General features: G+C 38.6%; 3 protein-coding genes across 3 annotated transcripts; all 3 read left to right on the forward strand.

Moving 5' to 3' along the window:
- The first annotated feature begins 2146 nt into the window (after positions 1-2146).
- LOC142612285 (uncharacterized) lies at positions 2147-2938 on the forward strand. The gene has a single exon (XM_075784396.1). The coding sequence runs from the start codon at positions 2147-2149 to the stop codon at positions 2936-2938; it is 792 nt and encodes a 263-aa protein (XP_075640511.1).
- A 9546-nt stretch (positions 2939-12484) lies between these two features.
- Positions 12485-16307, forward strand: LOC142611821 (uncharacterized). The gene is made up of 6 exons (XM_075783964.1): positions 12485-12681; positions 12765-12801; positions 13790-13967; positions 14116-14439; positions 14525-14784; positions 15839-16307. The coding sequence occupies exons 1-6, from the start codon at positions 12633-12635 to the stop codon at positions 16092-16094; spliced, it is 1104 nt and encodes a 367-aa protein (XP_075640079.1). The 5' UTR covers positions 12485-12632; the 3' UTR covers positions 16095-16307.
- A 3156-nt stretch (positions 16308-19463) lies between these two features.
- Positions 19464-25661, forward strand: LOC142613435 (putative protein disulfide-isomerase A6). The gene is made up of 11 exons (XM_075785801.1): positions 19464-19717; positions 20410-20494; positions 20646-20743; positions 20863-20918; positions 21477-21594; positions 21756-21783; positions 21873-21964; positions 22070-22226; positions 22304-22428; positions 24431-24530; positions 25157-25661. The coding sequence occupies exons 1-11, from the start codon at positions 19560-19562 to the stop codon at positions 25220-25222; spliced, it is 1083 nt and encodes a 360-aa protein (XP_075641916.1). The 5' UTR covers positions 19464-19559; the 3' UTR covers positions 25223-25661.
- The last annotated feature ends 646 nt before the right edge of the window (positions 25662-26307 follow it).

A 26307-nucleotide genomic window follows, 5' to 3' on the forward strand; every position in this document is an offset into this window, starting at 1 on the left:
TTCAAACTTAATAAGGAATGAAACTCTATGTCTCTAATAAATCCAACTTTAACTCAAACCCAAATGTTGATATATATATACTTTAACTCAAACCCAAATGTTGATATATGTATATATACATACATATATATATATATATATATATATATATTTATATATACATACATATATATATATATATATATATATATATATATGTATATATACATACATATATATATATATATATATATATATATTTATATATATATAACCGAAGCAAAAGCCAGAGACTAATGTAAAAAAAAAATGCAAGCAATCTAATTCAACTTTCTTATGTGATTAATGAATTTCATGTCGAATTTTTTTATATTGTTATTATTAATAAAACTTCAATCCAACATATGTGGATATTTGTTTATATATAAGATTTTCATTCTATCTTATTCTTTTGTTATGTTTAGGATTGATTTTATCTTAAGCTCTCACAATTTTCCACGTCGGCATAATATTTAAATAAAATTATCATTTTATTTAAATAAAATTATTTTTGTTTAGTCCAAATTTAACAAGGAGTGAAACTCTATCTCTTTAACAAGCCCAACTTAAACTCAAATTCATCATTATCATTTTTATTAAAAAAATTATTTTTATTTAATCCAAACTTAACAAGGAATGAAACTTTATCTCTCTAATAAGTCCAACTTAAACTCAAACTCAAACTCAAACGCTGATAACAAGTTTAACTTAAATTCAAATTCATCATTATTTTTTTTTTAAACAAAATTATTTTTATTTAATCCAAACTTAACAAGTTTAACAAGGAGTGAAACTCTATCTCTCTAATAAGTCTAACTTAAACTCAAACTCAAACGTTGATACATACGTACATATATATATATATATATATGTGTGTGTGTGTGTGTGTGTGTGTGTGTGTGTGTGTACAGGCACCACCCTCCTTCAAGCCCACTTACTCAGAGGCCCACGAATTTGACAACACGTGTGAGAGCCTAACGCTGATCACGCATGAAAGCTCTCACGGCATGGCCGACGAGTGTGGAGTCGCGCACGGCATCACTTAGGGGATACTGCATTCGAGCAGGTTAGACTCAAAATGCACGGCAGCACTTAGGGGATGCCACCGCCGAGTAGAGAACCTACTGGCGGAGCGGGTTCCAACGCTACTGTCATCTTCTCCTATCCATTACCAAACATCCACTTAAGTGAAATCGTATTGGACCTTCCTTCCATTGCCTAGGGAATGCCCCTGCCGAGCATAAAGTCTAGCGGTGGAGCTAGTTCCAATGCCACTGCCACCCTCCCCACTCAAAATCAGACATCCACTTAGGAGAAGCAGTATTGGACCCCTCCTTCCACTCACCAAGGGAATGATCATGACCATTCCACTAACTATGGCTATAAATAGGCAAGGAGGATTCGGTTGGCAATTTCGGAGAGAAAGACGAGAGAAGAAGAGGGATCAGTCATCCTGGAAGAAGAGGGAAAATGATAGTGGAAATCAGGAAAGCTAGGTACTGGATCAGCCGAGCATAGCATCACCCGTTGTAGGAAATCAGAAAGCCTACCATACAAACAGATTGTGAGCCCAAATACATCTTAGGCCCAACAGCCATATTTGGGAGTTCACAATAGGCGCCATCTGTGGGAATCTCCTATGTAACTGTGGTACTATCTAGGCGCGCACGGGGGAATGCCTGGCAGCGGATACGGAAGCCATGCAGAGAACGGCTCTAGAGGGTCGTCGCAGGGGTCTACATGGCGAGAAACGAGGTAAAAAAGGAAGGAGGACAGAAGACATAAGGAAGCAAGGGAACCTAGGCCCGGAGAAGGGTTGTACCAAACCCACCGAACAATGTCTGACGCCTCGGGTCGCAGCAGCCTCGACAGGATGGACCAGGAGCTTGAGTAGAGGGATCGACAACTCAAGCGCCTACGTAGGGCGGTGAGGGATTTAGAGTTGCAAATGCGAGGCAGACATAGGAGAAGGGACCATGAGGAATGAAGCGAAAGGTCGGCCAGTGTGGGGAATCACCATGTTGCAGGATCCCACCAATCCGAGTCCCGTCGACATCGTGAGCGTTCGTAAGAGTATGCGGACCGTGAATCGACTTCCCCGGATGAGGGGTGACCTCGAAATGTGGCCATGGATGCCATAAGTAAGGCATTACGCCAAGCTACCCAGTCTCCATTCTCAAGAGACATTGAGAGCGCACTAATGCCGATCAGGTTCACACGGCCTCCATTAAGCTCATACACTGGAAGGACAGACCCGGTGGAACATGTGAGTCACTATATTCAAATGATGTCTTTACATGCCCATAACGATGCCTTGATGTGCAAGGTTTTCCCCTCAAGCCTCGGCCCAACCGCTTTGAGGTGGTTCAACGGATTGAAGAAAGGTTTGGTCCATAGTTTCTTGGAACTGATCCAGGAGTTTAGAGTACGGTTCATGACTTGCAGCCGGGTTCCGCAGCCTGTAAATGCGTTATTGTCGATGAAAATAGGGGATGGGGAAACCCTTCGCAACTACGCCAATCGGTACTGGGAATTGTACAACGAGATCGGTGGGGGCAATGAAAAGATCACGGTAAACACCTTTCGGATGGGGTTACCCGAAGAGTCCAAGCTGAGAGAATCATTGACCCTGAGGCCTCCCGAGGATATGAGGCAGTTGATGAGGCATATCAAGGAGTACAAACGCTTGGAAGACGATTGGCTGCAGACCAAGGGGAAGGCCCTGATCATCAATTATCCTCGGAACACTGGTTTCAACCCCAAACACAGGAAGGATTTAAGAATTCAAGAGCCCGGCCCGGCAATCGGGGGAGTCAATGCGGTGTTTAAGGAGCCCGTGCACAGGATCATTGAAAGGATAAAAAATGAGCCGTATTTTAAACGGCCGAACAAGATGGTGGGCGACCACCGAGCAATTTAGAGTATTGAAGGATCACCTGGAGTAGTTGGTGAAGGAAGGACATTTGAAAGAATTGCTTATGGAGACTGGGAATTAGGAGACCGGGCAAGAAGGTCGGCTGCGTCGAAACCCTCTCCCACCCCCTCTTGGAGTAATAGAAGTCATCCATGCAGTACCGAGAGGCATTAGAGCATCCACGACGAGGGGGGTTTTGGCCGTGGTATCAGTAGAAGGTTGCGCAGGCGAGCAATCTCCGGGGAAGAAGCCGAGGTACACTAGACAACCCATAGCATTTGACGACGATGACTTGGAAGGCACCACTCAACCGCACCACGATGCTTTAGTAGTCATGGCCTGTGTGAGGGGTTTCATAGTAAAGAGAGTAATGATAGACTAGGGGAGTGACGTAGATGTAATGTATCCGGACTTGTACAGGGAGCTCGGCCTGAAAATGAAGATTTGTCCAAGTATGATACGCCGTTGATGGGATTCGATGGGCACATGGTGACACTAGAATGGCAGATTTCACTCCCAGTCAACATGGGAGGTAAAGAGGTGATTGTGACATTCATAGTGGTCGCTTCTTTCTCACCGTATACGGCAATCCTCTGAAGGCCGTGGATTCACAACATGGGAGCTGTACCGTCCACATTGAACGTCAAAGTCAAGTTTCAAACCGAAGATGGGATTGTAGTGATTCAGGGTGATCAGCAGGCAGCCAGACAGTGCGTAGTAGTCGCAGCCTACAAACAAATCGAGCAGGAGGAGTCAATCGAGAAGGCTCCCCTATAGCAATTACAGCAGCCCCAAGTAAAGGGGGCCAATGTTGCCGAGGATTTGGTAAGGGTAAAAATCCTGCCGGGAGGCGAAAGGAGTTTCCTGATAGGGGTAGGCTTGAATGATGGAGATAGGGTGGAGTTACTGCTTTTTCTTATACAAAACGTGGATGTGTTCGCCTGGAGCCCATATGAGGTGCCCGGGGTTGACCCCGAATTTATAGTTCACAAGCTAAATATGGGCCCTTTATGCCCTGCTAAGAAGCAGAGACCGAGAAGGTCTGCAAAGAAGCATGCAGAGGCCGTTAGACAGGAGGTTGGGAAGCTCAGAGAGGCGAGAGCCATAAAGGAAACGTTCTTCCTAGAGTGGCTCGCAAACACGGTGGTCGTGAAGAAGAAGTCTGGTAAGTGAAGGGTTTGTGTTGATTTCACCGACCTAAACCGAGCATGCCCAAAGGATCCATTTTCCCGATGCTGAAAATTGATCAATTAGTGGACGCTACATGCGGGCACCCAAGAATGAGCTTCCTCGATGCTTTCCATGGTTATCACTAGATTGCCTTAGCCGTCGAGGATCAGGAGAAAATGGCATTCATAACACCCGATGCCAACTATCACTACACCGTGATGCCATTCGGATTGAAGAACGCGGGAGCCACTTATCAATGAATGATGACGAGGATGTTTCGGGATAAGATTGGACATACGGTTGAGGTATACATTGACTACATGGTGATAAAAAGCAAGCAAAAGGGGCAGCACATTAACAACCTTAAGGAGGTGTTCGAGATACTTCGGTGACATCGGCTGTGCCTCAACGCCGAGAAGCGCCTTCAGAGTAAAGTCTGACAAGTTCTTGGGTTATTTGATTACCAAATAGGGGATCGAAGTTAACCCATATCAGATCGAAGCCGTGATGCGTCTTAAACCACCGAGCAATCTGAAAGAGGTTTAAAAATTGACCGGTATGCTGGCTACTCTCAACCGATTTATTTCCAAGTTTGCTGATCGATGCCAACCATTTTATCAGCTTTTGAAGAAGTGGAGGGGGTTTCAATGGGACGTGGAGTGTGACAGAGCCTTCCAAGATATTAAGTACTACCTTGGGCAGGCACCGACGTTGGCAACCTCGGAACCAAGAGAAGACCTGTATATGTACCTCTCGGTATCCGAGCACGCAGCCAGCGCCGTGCTATTGAGGGATAGTGGTGTACAACTCCCGGTTTATTACATCAGCAAGACGTTAGTTGACACCGAGACCAAGTATTTACCATTGGAGAAAATGGTGCTGGCACTCGTGCATTCCACCCGAAAATTGCCCCATTACTTTCAGGCCCACACCGTCCATGTCTTGACCAAGTATCCATTTCAGTCATTATTGAGAAGATCTGACTTTATGGGGAGGATAGCTAAGTGGGGGACTCGACTAGGTTTTTTTGACATCAGATATAGGCCGAGGAACTCGGTGAAGGGGCAAGTACTTGCGGATTTTATTGTCGAGTTCTCATCGAAAAGTACGGATGTAGTCTGCCTCGCGGAGGTCAGGCCATGGAAAGTATTTGTGGATGGCGCATCCAATGCGGCGGGAGCGGGACTGGAATTATGGTCATCACCTCGGAAGGGCTAAAGCTGGAGCACTCGTTCAGGTTAGGCTTCAGGGCTTCTAACAATGAGGTCGAGTATGAGGCCCTGCTAGCCAGACTTAAAGTTGTCACGGATCTAGGAGCCAGAGAGGTGGAAGTTTACTCGGATTCTCTCCTAGTAGTGAACCAGGTGCAGGGGAACTTCGAGGCCAAAGATACTCGGATGATTGAATATCTGCGACTGGTAAAGCAGACCATGGGTAATTTTTCAAAGGTCAAGATTGAACGGGTAGCTTTGAGGCAGAACCGGCACGCCGATTCCTTAGCAACGCTGGCGTCATCAATAGCTGACATGGTACCTCGGTTGATCAGGGTGGAGTTAGTGTCGGAACCAAGTATTACCGCCAGGACGTCGGTCACACAGATCACCACAACCGAGAGTTGCTGGATGGACCCTATCATTGAGTTCCTTGCAGAGGACCAAGCCCCGGAAGATGAGAAAGAGGCAGCCTGAGTATGACGGACCGCTGCTCGGTACTGGTTGACTGTCGATAGGAAGTTATACCGACGATCATTCGAAAGGCCGTACTTGCAGTGTCATCGTCCCAATCAGGCCGAAGAGCTTTTGACTGAGCTGCACGAGGGTGTGTGCGGTAGCCACGTGGGGGGCGTTCATTGGCGCACCGAGCAATGACTCAAGGGTTTTAGTGGCCGCAAATGAGGAAAGATGCAACCGAGCATGCCCAGAGGTGCGAGCAGTGCCAGATGCACGCACCGATGATCTACTATCCCGCCGGGAACTTAAACCCAATAAGTAGCCCGTGGCCATTCGCTCGCTAGGGGCTAGACATGGTCGGGCCATTTCCCCGAGCACCGAGCAACCGGAGGTTTGTGCTAATGGCCATAAACTACTCCACGAAATGGGCAGAAGCGAAGGCGCTTGCGAACATCAGAGATGTTGAGGTCAAGAGGTTCGTATGGAGGAACATTATAACAAGATTTGGCGTGCCGGAGTCTTTTGTCTCAGACAATGGTCTACAGTTCGACAGCAAGGCGTTCTGAAAGTTCGGCAACAACCTCGGTATCTGGAACCGGTATTCCACACCAGCATATCCGCAGAGCAACGGCCAGGCAGAAGCAACCAATAAGGCCATCGTGAGCAGATTGAAGAAAAGGCTGGAGGGCGCCAAGGGAAGATGGGTCGAGGAGTTGCCGAGCGTCCTATGGGTATACCAAACAACTCCCAGAAAATCCATGGGAGAAGCACCATTTTCTCTGATTTACGGGGCAAAGGTTGTCATCCCCGCCAAAGTGAACCTGTGCAGCGCCTGAGTCGCGGGATTCGCTCCGAACGAGAACGAGAAGCTAATGGCAAAGCAGCTAAACTTGCTAGAGGAATGCCAAGAAGCAGTCATCATTCGACTAGCAGAGTATCAGCAAAAGCTTGCCCAGAGATACAACAAAAGTGTGAGGAAATGGGAGTTTGCTGCTGGGGATCTAGTACTTCGCAAGGTCGTAGGGAACACACAAGACGTTAATGCAGGCAAACTAGCTCCATCCTGGGAAGGGCCCTACCGAGTAACTGCTATTGCCAGTGCGGGGGTGTACTACTTAGAACTTGGAGGAAAAACCCCTTCACCAGCCATGGAATGTTCACAACTTGAAGAAGTTCTATCATTGACCAATTATTTTCCAAAGGTGTAAACTTTATGTAATTTTGCATTATTACGTATTTAATATGACGGAATTTACTCATGCAGGTGCATATGACCCCATTACTTTTAAGTTATTATTGCCGGGCAATAAATATAGAGAGAATCACGAATGTAAAGACATCTCATTCATTCTAAGGACAGAAACCTATCCTCGATTCGATTTCTATCACCGAGCAAGTGGAAACCTTAAACTACACACCTTCTAAAGACAAAAACCTATCCTCGGTTCGATTCCTATCACCGAGCAGGTGGAAACCTTAAACTACGCATCTTCTAGGGACATAAACCTATCCTCGATTCGATTCCTATCACCAAGCAAGTGGAAACCTTAAACTATATATCTTCTAAGAATAGAAACCTATCCTTGGTTCGATTCCTATCGCTGAGCAGGTGTAAACCTTAAACTACACATTGTCTAAAGACAGAGACCTATCCTCGGTTCGATTCCTATCATCGAGCGAGTGGAAACCTTACGCTATTTTCATCTAAGGGCAAAAACCTGTCCTCGGTTTGATCCTTATCACCAACAGTTGTAAGCCTTAAACTATTTTCATCTAAAAGTAGAAACTTGTCCTCAGTTTGATCCTTATCACCGAGCAGGTGTAAGCCTTAAACTATTTTCATATAAGGACAAAAATTCGTCCTTGGTTCGACCCCTTAAACTACATCTTCCTTGAGACAAAAACTCGCCCTTGACGTTGCCTGTGACACCGAATTACCAAGAACCTAGGTAAACACGTCCTAAGGGTGGAAGGGCTAGTCCCCGCCCCCAAAAAGTGAGAAAGTAAGGTATGATGAGCGGCCTAACCTTAAACATGTGCAGAATCGGCGATTATCAAACAAGCGATAGGGAAACACAAGTGATATTTAAACAACATTAATCAAAGTTATCCAAGAGATAATGAAATTGTTCCATCACCACAGCCCGGCGATTTAGGTACACCAAACACAAACCAACAAAAAGAAAAAGAACAGAGCTAGTTTTTCAAACGACAGGGTCAGTTGGTGCGGGGGGAGTAACGGGCTTCTCAGTTCCACTCCCAGCTGTCTGGATCATCGGTGGGGTCTGACCTTGAACAATGTCGGCTCCAGTACGGATATTGCTCGTAACCTTCGGTTTAGCTGTCTCCGCATGAGCGTCAATATCCCGCACAAGATCCCTCATGCTCGGAGTCTCCTTATCATCAGTAGCATCGGCCTGACTCTGAACGGCGGGGAGTGGAGAGGCCGAGTAAGGGATCTGCTCGGGGTTCCACAGCGGGGAATCCTCAGTCACTCCCATTGCTGAAGAGCAGCTAGCCACCACTCCCCGAACCCATGGTGCCGAGCTTGGTGAATGATCGGTTCCGCAGAGTTTTCCGCCTCCGAGAAGCCCACGTTGAACCATTTTTGCTCGTAGTCCTCGAGGGATTCTTTCAGGTTGGCAATTTGATCAGCCTGGGCTAGATTCAAGCTATCCACCGTTGCTAGCTTGAGCTCAGTCTCGCCTAGCTTCGTCTCCAGGATGGTCAGCTTGCTCTTGGCCACTCGCCGGGCCTTCTCGGCATCTATTGCCTTCCTCTCTGATGCCGCAGCAGCCTCCCCTTTCTCCCTGGCAGTAACCTCAGCCACATCCTTCAGCGCCTTCTCCCGCTCAGCAGCCTTGGTTGCATCTTTCAACCTCCCGTACATAACGCAGGTCAACTGCACGGCCTGAAAATAGAACAGCAACAGAAGAGTGAAACTGGGAAGAAACTTATCCAACACAACGAATACAGCATAAGGAAGGGGAAATTACAGCAATGATGTGCCATTATAGCTACCTAACAAGCATCTCGTCCTCACCTTCTGAAAAATAATGGACATCCTCGGGCAGTAGGAGGCCTTGCACCAAACTCTAAGCTACTCTTCCCCCTTCGCCCTTGTCCCACAGACCACAGACGAACGCTGGCACTGGCTAGTAAAAGCTTGTAACCCAACTGAAAAGCGGGTTGCCAACCAACCTCGGATTGGGAAGAAGACACCATGTTCGTCCCAACCCGAGCCGCTGGCGAAGTGACAACCAGCGTCTCTTGGATCCTAGAACCGCCCTTTACGCGGGTAGGAGTCTTCGGTAGGGCATCAGACGGGGCAGGAGTATTCTTCTCGACGACTCTTTTTCTCTTCCTGGTTTCACCCACAGGAAGAGCCGGACTGGTCCCTTGAGGAAGTGGGGGTTGAGAAACAAGTCCGGCATTAGGTATGAACCGAGCAAGGGTCATCTCCCTATGCTTCACCATTTCTCCCACATTGTTGGATTTAGTGCCCAAAGTACCTGCTAGTTCAGCCGCTCTTTCCTTGGTCGCTAGGGCAGCGTTTTCAGGCTGTTCGATAGCTTCGTGTCTTCTTCGGCTTTGGGACACTTGCTCGGCAAACTCGTCCCTCACTGGAGCAATGTCGTCTGCAGTGGTATATCGAGGGCTAAGTTCTCGAGCTTTACCAGTGGTAAGCGCGGGAGGAAGGAATTTTTTGTGCCGGACGTCGATGTACGACAGGAGCTGACTATCTACCAAGAGCGGTTGGCTGAAGTTTTGCCAAGTATTGTACACCGGGTTAACGCTGAGGATCAGATGAGACGCCCGAAGTTGCCCGTCGTCGTGCACAGAAATCTCTGACCTCAAAACAAAGTTAAGATCCCGTGCGTGTATGACTCGGGAATCCGGCAAAAACCTTCTTAATTCTGCAACAAATTCGAAAACAGACCGATCAGTTAATGGCTCAAACAATGAAAAGATGCATGGTCATAGTAATCAAAGGTTCTCGGTACTGACCAACATTACGTGACGAAAGCGGGCAGAGCAGCTCACCGGCAAGCCAGTTGCTGCGCACCCGAACAAACTCATTGGCTGAGTTTTTATTAGAGTCAGGCAGGCAAGAGATAAGCCAAACTCGCATATCTCTAGTTTTCAAGTAAAAGTCACTTGAAAAATTGCCACACAATTTATACATAAAATTGATGTCATGATGATTTAGTTGCATCCCGAACAGCTGATTCAGTCGACTAACGCAACTAACGACCCTATAAAAATTTGGGGGGAGCTGGTCGGGGCACAGCCCGTAGAACCGTAGGGTGCCTATTATGAGAGGGTCTATAGGGAATCTAACCCCACCCTCAAGTATTGACATCAGCAGAAAGAACGCCACTCTCGAATCAGCGGCCCTCTCGAGTTCGATATCGCCCATATTGCAGTATGCAATGTCGACATCCCTTGGGACACCAAAGGTCTCTCTAAAACTAGCCAAGGCTGCCCCAGGGGTGAGAAGATGAGAATACCCCATTCCTAAAGTGTGAAACGAAGAAGAATTGAAAAAAGAGAGAGTTAAAGAAAACTTACTTTGGGCTCTAGGGAGTGAAGAACTGAGGAGGAGTTTTTCGCAAAAGATGAATGCTTGGCAAGGGAAAGATTGGGAGCGTAAGGAACACAAAAAATAAAACAGGAGCCCAGAATGAGCTATTTATAGGACTTTGAAGCATTTAATAAGGCAGAAGCGGGAAAAACCTCCCAAATTAATTTTAGGTAACCTCCCCACACACGTGGGCACAGTTTACGAACCGTCAGGCGGTTCACCAACTACAGAGTTTTAATTACTGATGTGATGACCTGGCGCGACACTATTTTTGAGAAATCTACAATGACGATTGCCCTGACTGCGTGCAGGGAATGGACATTCACAGGGAGTTATCATCATGATCTGACTGGGATCCTTGATTCATCACCATAAGCGGAGCATGAATCAAGGGGGGGGCTATTGTACGGGTGCCACCCTCCTTCAAGCCCACTTACTCAGAGGCCCACGAATGTGACAACACGTGTGAGAGCCTAACAATGATCACGTGTGAAAGCTCTCACGGCATGGCCGGCGAGTGTGGAGTCTCGCACGGCATCACTTAGGGGATACCGCATCCGAGCAGGTTGGACTCAGAACGCACGGCAGCACTTAGGGGATGCCACTGCCAAGCAGAGAACCTACTGGCGGAGCAGGTTCCAACACTACTGTCATCTTCTCCCATCCATTACCAAACATCCACTTAAGTGAAATGGTATTGGACCTTCCTTCCATTGCCTAGGGAATGCCCCTGCCGAGCATAAAGTCTAGCGGTGGAGCTAGTTCCAATGCCACTGCCACCCTCCCCACTCAAAATCAGACATCCACTTAGGAGAAGCAGTATTGGACCCCTCCTTCCACTCACCAGGGGAATGATCATGATCATTCCACTAACTATGGCTATAAATAAGCAAGGAGGATTCGGTTGGCGAGGTTGGCAATTCCGAAGAGAAAGACGAGAGAGGGAGAGGGATCAGTCATCCTGGAAGAAGAGGGAAAGTGATAATGGAAGTCAGGAAAGCTGGGTACTGGATCGGCTGAGCATAGCATTACCCGTTGTAGGAAATCAGAAAGCCCACCATACAAATAGATTGTGAGCCCAAATACATCTTAGGCCCAACAGCCATATTTGGGAGCGCACAATATATATATATATATATATATATATAGCCGAAGCAAAAAACATAGACTAATGTAAAAAAAAAAAAAAAAATGCAAGCAATCTAATTCAACTTTCTTCTTTGATTAACAAATTTTATGTCGAATTTTTTTATATTGTTATTATTAATAAAACTTCAATTCAACTTACGTGGATATTTGTTTATATATAAGATTTTCATTCTATCTTATTCTTTTGTTACGTTTAGAATTGATTTTTTTTTTTTTATAGTATTTGGGTTAATCTCTATATTTATATTGACATTGTTTTCGTGGGTTTGGTTTTTGGGTTAAAATTTCTACTAATTTTTTGTTATTGTACATGGCAGATAAAGCATCTCTATTTTTTTAAAGAAAAATCAAAGTTGCAACCTATGTCTTCCAGCCTAGGGAACGATAAATTTTTATTTGGTATGTTATATATAAATTTGTTGAATTTGGTTTGGTTTTGAAGTAGAATTTGGAGATTCTATATATTTTGAAGTTTGATCGTAATTCTTCATCTTAAATGTTTTTTATTTAGATTCATGTGATTTTTTGTTTTCCTATTAAAAGCTATGATTTTTGGTTGAAAAATTTTTGTTTGGATTAATTTCATTAATTATCTGCTTGGATTCAACGTAAAAGATAATGGAATTAGGTATTATAATTTTGATATTGTTCCATGTTTTGAATTGTCTATATTATTATTACTATGAAAAAGTCATATTGCTACTCAAATTTGAATTGTCTTCTTCAGATCATGGTTTTGTTTATATATTTGCAGTTTATATTAGTTTTGAGTGTGTGTATATATAACTATTAAGAGTTTTGCTTTATTAATTTAAGAATTATAAATTACTTTATAGGTTTTGGTAACTATACACTTGCAACTTAATAACATTCAATGTTAGATAGTATTTCTAAACTATGAAAAAGTATAAAAGTTAAATATTTCTTTATTTAAAAAAATAAAAAATAAATCTTCCTAGCAAAATGTTTATTTGCTCATCGTTGGATTTATTTTTTTAAAAGCCTACAGCTTTCCCGTGCATCTCACGGTTAGCAACTAGTATGTGTAATAAACAATTGCCTTTGCTATTTATTTGAGATATCAGTAAACGACTAGCCGTTACTGAATCTACTGATTTCGACGACGATGATGCTGAAGCCGAGGCTCGGAGCTTGTCTATCTTCACTATTCACTGGTAAACCCTAACCCTAACTCTCCCTTTTATTTTCACATTTTTCACTGTTAGATTCTGAAGGTTTGGCATTAAAATACGCGCAGGCGAACACGGCGTCGTTTCAGTCTCTTCAAAGCTCAGGTTATTCGAGCTCATTTCTGCCACTTTATTTTGTTTCCATTTTCTTAAATCAGTTATATATATATATATAGTTCTGATTTAACTAGATATTACAATTTAGGGCTTTAGCTATGTGTATGTTTATGTAAATAAGAGGTGGTTTAGGATAGAAATAAAGGACTTTGTACGATAATACATGGTTTTTAGCTTATTAATTTGTGTCTGACTTTTTCTGAATTTAGATAATATAAATTTCATTTTTAAAAAACTAATTGGATGGATTTTATCAAGTTCTTTTTGCAATTTCAAATTGTTTGATTTCAATATTTAGGTGGAGTTATTTGGGTGCTTGTCCAAATCCAAATACTAGTTGAGACTTGAAACTGATTGCTCATTGAGAGACATTGTTGTCATATTAATGTCCTAATTTTTTGATTAATTTGGTACTTTTTTTAATTAATTTTTGAACCCTACCACCCAAGAAAAAAAAAAAAAAAAACCTAATTGAGAAGTGATGTAGGTGCATTGTGTGAATTAGATGAATTCATATTTGGAGAAACTGTGATATGGGATTGAGATTTGCGGATGTTCTTTAGACCCAAAGTCGTTCAATAAAAAATATCTGCAAAAAAACATTTTTTTGATTGACCTTTTGTTGTTGGATTGTCGTATTAAAGTAAGCCATGGTGACACTTTTTACTTTTGATATACACAAGTAAAAGCTTTAATTCTTGCCAAGAGCCTTGTAGCTCAAATGGCATCTCTTGGTGTTTCCAACAAAGACATCTAAGATTCAAATCCCCACTACCCTATTGTAAGTTTGCAACTATATAAAAAAAAATAAAAACTTTAGTTATTCTTTTACCACATTTGTCCAAATGTAAATTCTATTCTATCTGCTAAGCTGGTCATTCAAGTTATGAAAAAATACATTTTTCTTTTATTGCTGTTAAAAGATAGGGCTGTATGTTGAAAAGATGATTAATTTTATGAACTTTTTCTCTAATAGGGCTGTATGTTGCATACAAACAGTGGCCAATTTCCAATTAGAAGGCATTCAGAGCCTTAGGCAGTCCTTCTATAGTTCCTCGGGTGAAGATGATGACTTTGCAGAATTAGGCTCACCAGTGGCACGAAGTCTAGGTACACTTAAGAAATTGAAGACAGAAAAGCCAGAACCTTTTAGGGTATGCAAATAATGCACTGATTGGAGTCTGTGTATCTTTGAATTCATTATATTCATATTGATAGTTCTCTCAGCTTAAGTCTTCATGAATACTCATTGAAAAATGCAAAGGGAGTTGTGACCGGAGCTTAAATCTCCAATTTATGCAGAAAAATGAGCACGCAAGAAGATCTTCATCTGGCATGCCTTTGCGTTCAGAAGTCAGCCCCAGCTTGAAAAATAACTCTACAAAATTTGTAATCTCTTCTCTAGCTCATCGTCTCAAGCTAGACAACCTTGACAATGTTTCTAGTAATCCTAACAATGTAGATGCTTCTAATTTCAATAGTTCAAGCTCTATTTCTGTTGAGAAAATACCTTCCTCAGTCAACCTTTCCCTGTTGAAAGAGGCACTTTCAACTTTTGGGAAGATCTCTAAGGCTTCCATGAGAAGTAAACCAAAAAAACGTGGTTGCTGCTACATCCAATTTGAGGTAATTTTTTTTGTTTGTCCATCCCTCCTCTCCCTCTTTTTTCTGTTGTGGTTATCTAATACGTATGTGAATCTCATGCTTCAAGAGTGCGGAATCTTGCAAGAGAGCAATATCTGCTGGTGGAATTGTAGTTGATAGCTACATTCTACCTATTCATCCTCTGCTTGTTGAAGACAATGTCACCATTAGCATTAGCAACATCAGCTCAGAGACTGCTGATTCAACAATACATTCTATATGCATGTCATACGGTCCTTTGGAAGGGCTTGTAAGGACAAAAAAGGGTGTGGTGGATGCCTTGTTTGGTGTGAAAAACAACTCAGACTTACAGAGCATACTTGAAAAGTAAGAAATGCTACCACTTATATGTTTTCTAATATTTTGGTTTTATTCATGAATAAATGTTCCTTTTTTGTCGCCCTGCGCCCCTTACTGGGAGGATGGGTATTCATTATGTACTGTTTCTAAAATTAAGTTTATTGATAAGCATCTAACTTCTTCTGGTATATTATGCACTATCTAAAAAGTGGTCAGAAGGGCAAAATTATTTGGAAAGAAATGTTTTAACTAAAGACATGAGCAGCTCAAAGGGCATATGGGAACAGGTAACTATTATGTGCTGCTTCTCTAGACGTGTAGGGAACTGGCATGCAGAGTTCAATGGTGCAAGGAATGTTCTGATGTGTAAGAGCTTTGGCAAGATGGTTGCATAAGTAGCTCAGGCTACTCATATATAAATGATATACAGAGGAAGAGAAACACTAGGGCCCTGAACATTTTAAAATATATGGATGGGAATTGGTTGATTGAAATTGCAGGGTAGTTAGTTTGGGTGCTGTTAAAAGATTCTGGAAACAATAGAGAACTCTGATTAATTTTGTATCTATCTTCATCTTTTGGGAGATGATTTGTTTTGCTAATATTATTTGAGTATAGGTCAAATTAAAAAAAAAAAAAAAAAAATTAGAGTGCATAGATGATGATTTGCTGTGAAAGTGTTTTTGTTTTAGTTGCTGTTTTATTATTGATATAAACTATAAAGCTTTTAATTCAGAGAAATAAGAAGAAAAAGGCATAAAACACTGATGAAATTTCCGTGTTTACTTGGGTTTTGGGTCTGTCAAATGTTTCCTCTGATGATCCATGAGTACTTCTGGAGTATCAGGGGGAAGGAGGCAGGAACAAAAGTGCAACCTACCAGTGCAGGAATTTTACCTTTTTCCCATTGTATGTGCCTGCACAATTTATGTATAGATGAAAAATATTCATATTTCAAAACTACCTAATGTTCCTATTAGATCAAACACATAACCCGAGTTTATTTTCTTCTTGTGTTACATAGGAATAAGCGACTGCCATCATTTTTTTCCCCTCACTTGAGCATGTCTTTGGTTGTCAGATTGGACCATACAATAATGGATGACTGCAACTGGAGAGCTTGTTTAAATCCTAGAGATTCTGCGTCTGAAGTGATGTCCAATAACAATGATAATCAGTGCGATCTGGGGATACAAATCAGCAATCATTTAGCTGACTTGAAAAAGGAAATGTCAATTATGAAGGTTCATGCTGATGACTTGCAGAATCTGCATCATGTCATATTGCACCTTGAAGCTCCCCCTGCCACAGAGAGAGAAGTTCCCGATATTGATTGAGTTACACATATTAACATTAGGTATTTTCTGCGTTACAAAAGGCTTTAATGAGAATTTAGAAGATTATTATGAAGAGTTGAATGCTAATTATGGCTGTTAAGTCTTTGATGTCTAATTTTGACAATCATGGACACTTGTATTTGTACTCTCTGCCAAACTCATATTGCTTCAGTAGAAAATTACTCCAAATTATACTATGATTTTTATCTCAAATGTGTACCTTTCATTGTTGTGATAAATATTATAAATCCAAATGTATATATAATCTCAGGTAATTTAAAATTTCAAATGGTGTGACACTACATAAACTGTTAATGCAAGAAATAAAAAAATAAAATGAAGCCACCATTTAATTTAATCCTCCATATTCGTGTTGAAGCTATCAAGCACGATTAAGGTGGCTGCAAATTAAGCAACAAATCAAGAAAAAAACAATCATTCTTCTGTTTGAATTCGATAGGACCATGGTTTTGTATCAGTAATGATTTTAGGGTTGTTATATTTACCTATTATATTAGCTCATGTATATTTTAACCAATAATTAGGGGTATGCATAGGTCAGGTTGAGGGATTTTTTAACCCAATTCACCATGGTGTGCCAAAAAAAAAAAATTCAACCCAACCTATCACATAAGTCCAGCTCAACCCATGAGTTAGACAATTTATTATTATTATTATTATTAAATTGAGTTGAAAAATATATAAATATAAATATATTTTAAAAAAACCCAAAAATTAGTATCAATGTAACTCCTTAAAGGCAAAAACACTAATGACTAAACAATAATAGTAATTTACTAGGGTTTGTGTGAACTAATTGGCTTTTATATAGGATAAGAAAAGCTGGTTATTTAAAAAAAAAATTATTAATTTTATAATATATTTTATATATATAATATATGGGTGGGTCAGGTTAGGTTTGGTGGGTTTGAAAATTTATGACTCAAACTCAACTTGACCCGCTATGAAAAAAAATTTTGTAATCCAACCCAATCCACCAAGGCCTAAAAACCGAGCCAACCTGGTGGGTTGGGTTAGATCGGGTCGGTTTTGGCGAGTTGGGTTAAGTCAAGTTGGTTTTGATGGGTTGGTGGGTTGGCTGCACACCTCTCCCAATAATTATCTAAGCAAGAGATTCTTTTTCCATTTTGACAGATGGATATCTAATTGTTATTATATATATATATATATATATATATATATTTTAGAATCAATATCTAATCTATATCTATATATAATAATCAAAGATGTTTAATTTTTTTTGGATTCTTCCAAACTGTCACACAAGCTAGCTTTGGTAGTCTCATAATTTTTTATTTATTTTGACTCATAATTTTTTTTAATTCCTTATTTATTTGACAAAAATTAATCAAATGTCAACCATTTTTTTTAAACCCGATATGTTGCTTGTATTTAGTCTCCCATTAGGAATTGTTTTTCTTAGAGTGGCATGCAAGTCTTTAACTTAATTCCAAAGCATGTTTGTATGCAACACAAATTATTTCACAATAAGGGGTTTGTTGCTGACTTACTCTCCTAAAAATCATATACAATTTTTAGGAGAGTAAACTTAATATCATATATATTCTATATTTATATTTGCTACCTTACTTTTTGAACTTTGAAGGCTTCACAACATCATTATTTTATTCATTTGATTTTTAAACCAAAATTTACTGCTATAAACAGTGTTTCTTTTATATTTATGTTGTGTACTTCGATCCTATTCGGTAAACTTTAGTTCCAATTGGTCCATTCTATCCATCTTGATTCTATTCGATTCACATTGGTCCTATTCGGTTGACGTTGGTCTTATTTGGTGAACTTTGGATCTATTCGGTCAACTTTGGTTCTATTCTGTCCACTTTGGTCCAATTCGGTTCTATTTGGTCAATTTTGTCAACTTTAGTTCTATTTGGTCTACTTTGGTCATATTCAGTATTATTATGTTCACTTTGGTTCTATTTGGTTTAATTCAGTCTAACTTGGTTCTATTCGGTCCACGTTGGTTCTATTCAATCCATTCGTCCACTTTGACAATTATTATTATGGACAAAACTTAGGTACAGTATCTTAAATACTGTTCCTTAGGTTTTCCTCTTAAAATTAGCCATGTGACTACTTAAACTAAAAATATACTTCCATTCCATGATAAAAAATTCACATGACAGAATCTTAAAAGAAAAACCCAAGAAACAACATTTTTTTTTTTGAAAGATAATTATCCCTGTAGCTCAAACTATTTCCCTCATAAACCCCCAAACACTTTATACATTCGGAGGTATCAATTCAGCTACAAGGCCTTTGATAAGAAATAATATCTAAATACTGCTGTACCTGAGTCTTGCTCAATTATTATTAAATTGTAGATGTAAATATTTTGGGCTTTACATTGTTTTATACTTTTAGGTCCATACTCAATTAATTCCAAGCCCAATATTGCTAGACTTTTATACTGTGCCCCAATTGGGCCTTGGAACAAATACTCATTCGGACAAGTCTCGTAAGATTCAATTTTGTTTTTTAGTCTGTCTTGTCTCTTGTATCCCTAAAGTCCTCTCCTCCGTACAAGCAAGCTCAACCTCTCACAACTTGACACGTCATCTAAAACACGTAACCCCGCACTCATTTGCCAACCGCACCGTGCCACATCACTAACATAAAAAAAAAGACCCACCTGGTTTACCAGCCCATAATAAATTAATAACCACATGAGGTCGCCCACCTGGGTTTAGCAGCCCACAAAAATTCACCTGCTCTAAATAAAGAATTTAACAATATAACATAAGCATATACTTCAGCAAAAAAAAAAAAAAAAGGTAAAATATAGTTAACATCTAATTCAAGATGCTAAAATTTTCTCTAAATCCTTTAATCAATTGTTGTAATGAGAAGGTAATAAACTTGTCCAACTAAACATTCTCTTAACGTCCTCAATTGTATTATGTAGATACAAAATATTCCACCACAATTTTATTATATTCTTTATGATGATATAGCCAATTCTTTTTTAATAAAGTATTTTGTCTTATTTCACTCTTAAAAAAAAATCATGAGGTTTGAACTAATTAACTACCTTGATCCTAAACTCAACTTATATTCTAAATCGTTATTTATTTTTCTCATTTTTTTTAATACTAATTAGTGACTAAATTAATCAGTTTTAAAAAAAATCTTAAACTTAGCTATCGTTAGTCCAAATCTCATGTTAATCTCTTCTTAAAAAAAAAAAAAAACTCATGTTAACTGTATTTTACCAAAAATAAAAAAAATAACATAAGCATATACTTCAGCAAAAAAAAAAAAAAAAATAATAATAATAATAATAACATAAGCATATACACACAAGGGGAAATTCCTAAATATATATATTTGGGTACTATTTCTCCATTTCTAGTTGGTTTTGACATTTGAGCAAAAAGAAAAGCGAAAACAGAGAGAGAGAGAGAGTGAAAAAGAGCAAAAATGGGAAAGCTTGTTCAGATCTGTGTAGGCTTGGCGTTTTTAGCTTTATCACTATCATCCATAGCAGTAGCAGACGACGTCGTTGTGCTCACCGAAGAAAACTTCGAGAAAGAGGTCGGTCAAGACAGAGCAGCTCTCGTCGAGTTCTACGCTCCTTGGTAATTTTAATTTACAATGAACTGTTCTTTATTTAATTTAATTTCAGCTCCAAATTTATTGTTTTTTAACTTGTAAATCCTTGCTTTATTGTTTTCTAAGATCTCAAAGAAAATGTTATAACTTATAAGTTCTGTTATTTTTGGTACTGGTTTGGAGCTTAATAAGAATTGGAGATCAAATCTTTAAATTGCTTCATATGAAGAATTTTAACAATACCGATAGATTGAACTTTGAATGAAATGAATTAATCATTTCAAATCAAATCTACATAATCAGTCCATGAATTTCATTGATAGAATTTATTTATTTATTTTAAATATTCTTTATATTATATATTCGAATCATTACTGAAATGTAAACTTATGTTGAGAAGACGGGGAAAAATAAATTACGAAAATGAATATTGCAAAGAAAGGGTTTTATGTGTAGATTTGTATGTTTTTAGCTATTTCAAACTTTATTTTTTTTACGGAATAATTAAAGTACTTTTTTAATAAAGATCGGATCTGAGGATGTGTATGAAAAAACTAAGTACAACACCTTAAATTCCTAGACCTTATATTCCTCAATTAAATTGAGTTACGTGGCTTTTTTTTTTTTTTTGGTATGGGCTTTGTTGGAAACCAGATTTCCCACATACTGGGTTTCCGGAAAGTGAAACTTACTTTGATAATATGTTTTCCTGTGATAGGTGTGGACATTGTAAAAAGCTTGCTCCAGAGTATGAGAAGCTTGGCGCAACCTTTAAAAAGGCCAAGTCTGTTTTGATCGCAAAGGTCAGCTCTTTACAACGCTGTAAATGACATTTATAACTTGATTTTCATATATTATGAGTAATCTGCATCGGATGACAAATTTTTATGTCCGCGGTGAATGCTTGAAAGTTTATGCCATGTTATTGACATATCATTTGTAAATGTGGAGTAGGTGGACTGTGATGACCAAAAGAGCTTGTGCAGCAAATACGACGTTTCTGGATATCCTACACTTAAATGGTTTCCTAAAGGATCTTTGGAACCCAAAAAGTGAGGATGACTCAACTAATCAACATAGTCCTGAAATTTTGGCATCTGTCAATCATCTTTCTCATGTCTAATGCACTTATTTTTAATGAATTTTGATTGAATGTTATATGTCTATACAGGTATGAAGGACCACGTACTACAGAAGCCCTTGCTGAGTTTGTGAATACTGAAGGAGGTATTGTGTCTTCTAAGTTACCTGTTTCAACATGTGAACCAAAAAAAATATATCATCTTGTTGGAATTTTGGGTTAGACACAATAAATTACATGGCATTTTTTCATAGAAAAATATTGTTTTATTTATTTTTAGTTTCTCTATTTCACTTTAATGGCTCTGTTGTATGAAGCCCACTCAATGTATGTTAGTTCTATGTTATCAAATCAAACAAATATAACGTGCTTTGAATTGTAATCTCTTTAGGATGCTTTGCCTTCATCGTCTTTAAACAAGTCCTCAGGTGTTACCCTAACGTGTAGTAGAACTTTGGTTGCTACACATAATTTTTGTACTATTATTCATCTCTATCATGTCTTCAAGAATTTGTCACAATAGATCATTCTGTTTTGACATAGCATATCTCATAGAATAGAACATTAATTGCCAGACATTCTTTGTGGTTTTAACAATTTCCCTGTCACAGTTTCAGGAACTAATGTCACTATAAATTTCTTATGTTTTCCCGTGCGTGTGTACGCAACCACCTGAAATTTCTAATCGGATCAATTGTTTGCAGGTACTAACGTGAAGATAGCTGCAATTCCATCCAATGTAGTGGTGCTCACATCTGATAATTTTGGTGAGGTTGTTTTGGATGAAACCAAAGATGTTTTGGTTGAGTTCTATGCACCGTGGTAAGCATTCTTATCTCTCTCTCTCTCTCTTAACGTCTAGTTTTTATAGATACTGTTGATCTTGCTTTCTCCATGGGTAGTGAATTTTGAAATTAATTTATTTTTCTTCTTAATTTGTTCTCTGTTAATGGATAGTTTCTAATGGATTGTGATTTTGCCAGGTGTGGTCATTGCAAGAACCTTGCTCCTGTATGTCTGCCTCTTTTCTTTTATGCTTGTGGATGGAGCCATAACTTATATTCTTTATAATGGTTTGGGTTTTTCTTTTGCTTCTTCAGACCTATGAAAAGGTAGCCACAGCATTTAAACTTGAGGAAGATGTGGTGATTGCTAATTTAGATGCTGACAAATACAAGGATCTAGGGGAAAAGTAAGTGCAAACTCAAGTTATAAGCTTATTTATCTACTGGTGATGGATTCATCAACATTAAGGATTTCCAACAATCAATATTAAAAGTCAGTGCTTTGTATGAAGGTATGGTGTGAGTGGGTTTCCAACGTTGAAATTCTTCCCAAAGGGCAACAAAGCTGGTGAAGAATATGAGGGTGGCAGAGATTTGGAAGACTTTGTGGCTTTCATCAATGAAAAGAGTGGCACCAGCCGTGATGCAAAGGGACAGCTTACTTCAAAGGTTAGTAACTGAGATAAAAGCTGACAGAGATGGCAATTTTATTATTGCTTACTTGATATACTTGATGGTTTCTACAGGCTGGTATAGTTGAGAGTTTAGATGCCTTGGTGAAGGAGTTTGTAGCTGCTAGTAATGAAGAGAAGAAAGCTGTCTTTGCTCGGATACAAGAGGAAGCTGAGAAGCTCACAGGTTCCAGTGCAAGGTACTCCATGGGTGTCAGTTTGTGGCTTTCTGGCTTTTATATCTTACTAGGTTTTAAACAACACCACGCCCCCCCCCCTCCCCCCCCCCCAAAAAAAAAAGAAAAAGAAAAGAAAGCATAAAGTATTATTGGTGGGTATCCTCTTTGTAAATATCATAGACTATATGATAAAATTAGGTCCCATAAACCATGGTTATGTCAAGTGCCTATCCTTAATAATTCCCCTATAGTTTGGGTGGTTTCAAATCAAAAAATAAATTTTAAAAGCTTTCAGTTAGAATTAGGAAATTTTTAAATCATTAAATTTGCACCCTATATTAGCGCCATTATTACTAAAAGTTAACAGAAATTTACATAAATGCAAAAAAAATCCTTCCATGTGAAATTGTAAGACTTCTAGTACACTATACAAGAGTTGTAAAATTTTAATAATCATTCATTTAGTCATTGTCATCAAAACATTCACTATTAAATTACATATTATATAGGTTCACATCCAAATCATATCACATCAAACTATTAAACTTTATAATAAAATTTGTGTTCTGCATCATTTGATTTTGTCAAGTTAGATCTTTTCCTCGTAATGTCATATGACACGTTAAAAACACATTTAAATAATTAACATTGATGCTTTAAATTAACTCTATCGTTAAAGTTCCAAAAAGTTAAAAAAAAAATACTACTTTCATTAAAATTCTATTGCCAAGTGTTCTTAGAAATATAAATTTTCGTTATCGTATTATATGTTTTAATAATAAAAGTTGGGTCTTACATGTCATGCTTGCACTATGTTTTTCAATGTAAGCGTTACAAGTTATACAACATAATTTTGTCACGTGACTCAATAATATTTTTTAATGATGGGGAACCTCTTCAAGGTAGGGCCCCTTGGACCCACCATTGTTTGAGTAATCCTCAGCCTGGCCGTGCATTGGATTAATCCCTAAACTCAATCCCAGGACCTTGAGGGAGCACATTCCAAGGCCTACCAATCAAGCTATTACCAAGAAAAATTAGAATACTTCTCTGGTTGAAACTCAATTATCAGAAGTTTTAAGAACTTTAAAATGACTTCCATTACAACATCAATAACAACAACCAAGCATTAATCCCAAAAAATTTGGGGTCGGTTTTGAATCCTTAACAAACTAGTCAAGATCAGCCACATGTATTATTTTCTTCCATTCAATTTTATTACTTTATATTAAATTATTATATAATGTATTATAATCTTTGCATTTTTCATAATAACTTGGTTCTGCACTATATGCATCCATCATACAATTTAAAGTAATTTGGATTGTTTTATTTACTATCTATTTTATTATTCATTTTTAATTATATTATTAAAATATTTACTTTAGTTTATATTTTAGTATCTGATTCTTGATTAAACTGTGCGTATGGACATAGTACTAGATATTAAATGTTGCACCCTACACATTATGGTTGCACCAAGTGGCTCAACACCTAGTGGTTTAACACTAACACATTATGGTTGAAAGCAAAACTTTTTTGCAAGAGTTTTAAGTTAAAAAGGCCTAGTTTTATTGATTTTATTTTGATTATCTATTAAAAATTTTTGTTTTTGTCAATAAAAAAAGTTTGGTCTTACATGTCGTATTTATGCTATGTCGCTCAACATAAGTGTTACACTGTGTATGGTGTGCTTTTATCATTTGGAACACTTAAGTACATTAAATTCATGGGTCATTCTATAGATCATAGTTAACTAATCTTAACTATTCATCTATTATTATAAAATTTATATTAAAGAAGACTATCTTTAACATTAAGATTATGCAGGTATGGCCTTATCCAAAAAAAAAAATTATGTTGTTTGGTACATAACCAAAAAAAAAAAAGTATCCCATAAAATTCTTCCAAAATCATAACATAGTTTGCTCTACTACTTCAAACACCATCACAACTTTTGTACACGTTCTGTATATCTTATAAAACTGTGAACCTAGATTTAACTCTTAAAACCCCTTCTTAGGTATGGAAAGATTTACTCGAAAGCTGCTAAAAGTTGTTTGGAGAAAGGTGCTGATTATGCTAAGAATGAAATTGAGCGGCTCCAGCGCATACTTGACAAGGTATGTTTTGTGCTTGAAATAGTATCTACAAATTTTGGATAGCTTAAAAATGACCAATTCTTTGAATTGGTGTCTGACATATAGTTCATTGTAATAATTTTTTATTAGATGTTTTGTGCTTAAGATTCTGCCATGTGGATTTTTTCTCATGGGAGGGAAGTGTATATTTTAGTTAAGTAGTTACATGGCTGAATCTTAAAAAGGGAACCTAAGAAACAGCACTTAAATAACTGTACCTAAGTTTTGTCCTTCTACAATCACCAAAAGAAAGAAAAGTCCTTTTTTTTCTTTTATAAGATTGAGTAGATTGCACACTGGATCATGAGGTTTAGACTTTAGTGTTACTGTATTGTGAGAATAATGTATTGTGGCTTTCAATTTTTTTTAGAAGCTTTCAAGATATTTAAATATAAAGGATGGCCAACTATAAATTAATACCATCCTTACTGATCTCTCAAAAAAAAAAAATACTACTTCCATATGGCAATTTTGTGGTTGTGTGCCCTTAGGAATCATAAGTTCATAACTATTAGTTTTTAGTTTTTAGTTATTACCGTTTAGCATCATGTTGAAGATACTGAAAAAATTAGCTAAATGATTCATCATATTTTCCCTGTTTGATGCAGTCAATCAGCCCATCCAAGGCAGACGAGTTCACCCTGAAGAAGAATGTTCTATCATCATTTGCTTGATCTCCAGTAGCCTAGTCCTGCCCTCATCTGGCATTGGGTTGAAATTCTCTAAGTGGTTTTCCCACCACCACCTGCAGCATGATATTAACTTAAATTTGATCTGATCTGGGCATCTTGATGGTTACAAATTGTAGGCGTTGATGGTAATCAAGCACACATGCTGTTGCCAAGAACCGCTTTTAGATCCACTTTAGCTAACTGGGGGTGATTTACTAAAAGAAATGGCATTCCTTTACTATCGTATTTTGTATTCATGATAATAGAACTTTATATTGGAGTTCAAGTTAGAGTTTGTTACCAGCTAATATTTATTTCTATGATATGTCTTGAACTTTCACATCACTCCTCAAGAACCCAAAAAACAGTAAAAGAATGTCAACTTTGCCTGTCATAATTGTCGAATGTATTTATGATTTGATTACAAATCATAATTATAATATTTTTGTCTGTTTTGTTTATCTGTTTATATTGTTCGGTTTTTCAATCGGCATCTTCACATTCTGGTCAGCAACACCGGGTAACACATACACAGCTGAGATTATTCAATGCACTCGGTGTGTTAAATCTCACGTGAAGGTTTTCCTCTACTGGTAATTTTGTTTACCAAAAAAAAAAAATCTCACGTGAAGGTACACTCCATATGTGAGTCTCATATATGGGATCCAAATTTTATGAAAGAGGAAAATGTAATACACTGAGTGCACCAAATAATTTTTCCACACATTGACAGCAATTAGTGGTGGATGATGTGATTTATTTTCTATTTTTTAAAAACATCTAAAAGTGAGATATTGTGATCTCATAACTATTTTCATATACAGTGAGGTGATATATTTTGGTTTTAACTTTTTTTTGCTAAATTCAGAAGCCAAGGGCCACCAGAATTATGATAATTTGCTTCAATACTAAAAACAGATAACCAGTAGAGTCAGTACAGAATTATGACCCCCACAACAATGGTTCTTTTTGTTCAACTCCAACATTAATTCTTCAGCCACCCTCTCTCTCTCTCTCTCTCTCTCTCTCTCTCATGAGCTTTGAATTACATCTTACATCATCTTTTAAGCAAGGCTACGATCTCACTA

This window comes from Castanea sativa, chromosome 10 (assembly GCF_040712315.1).
Source record: "Castanea sativa cultivar Marrone di Chiusa Pesio chromosome 10, ASM4071231v1".
Taxonomy (NCBI): Eukaryota; Viridiplantae; Streptophyta; class Magnoliopsida; order Fagales; family Fagaceae; genus Castanea; species Castanea sativa.

Coding starts and splice junctions, on each gene's coding strand:
- LOC142612285 (XM_075784396.1), top strand. CDS start 2,147: ATGGATGCCATAAGTAAGGCATTACGCCAAGCTACCCAGTCTCCATTC.
- LOC142611821 (XM_075783964.1), top strand. CDS start 12,633: ATGATGCTGAAGCCGAGGCTCGGAGCTTGTCTATCTTCACTATTCACT. Junction 12,802..13,789: donor TCAGTCTCTTCAAAGCTCAG/GTTATTCGAGCT, acceptor TTTCTCTAATAG/GGCTGTATGTTGCATACAAA. Junction 14,785..15,838: donor TTACAGAGCATACTTGAAAA/GTAAGAAATGCT, acceptor TTTGGTTGTCAG/ATTGGACCATACAATAATGG.
- LOC142613435 (XM_075785801.1), top strand. CDS start 19,560: ATGGGAAAGCTTGTTCAGATCTGTGTAGGCTTGGCGTTTTTAGCTTTA. Junction 19,718..20,409: donor GTCGAGTTCTACGCTCCTTG/GTAATTTTAATT, acceptor TTCCTGTGATAG/GTGTGGACATTGTAAAAAGC. Junction 21,595..21,755: donor GTTGAGTTCTATGCACCGTG/GTAAGCATTCTT, acceptor TGATTTTGCCAG/GTGTGGTCATTGCAAGAACC.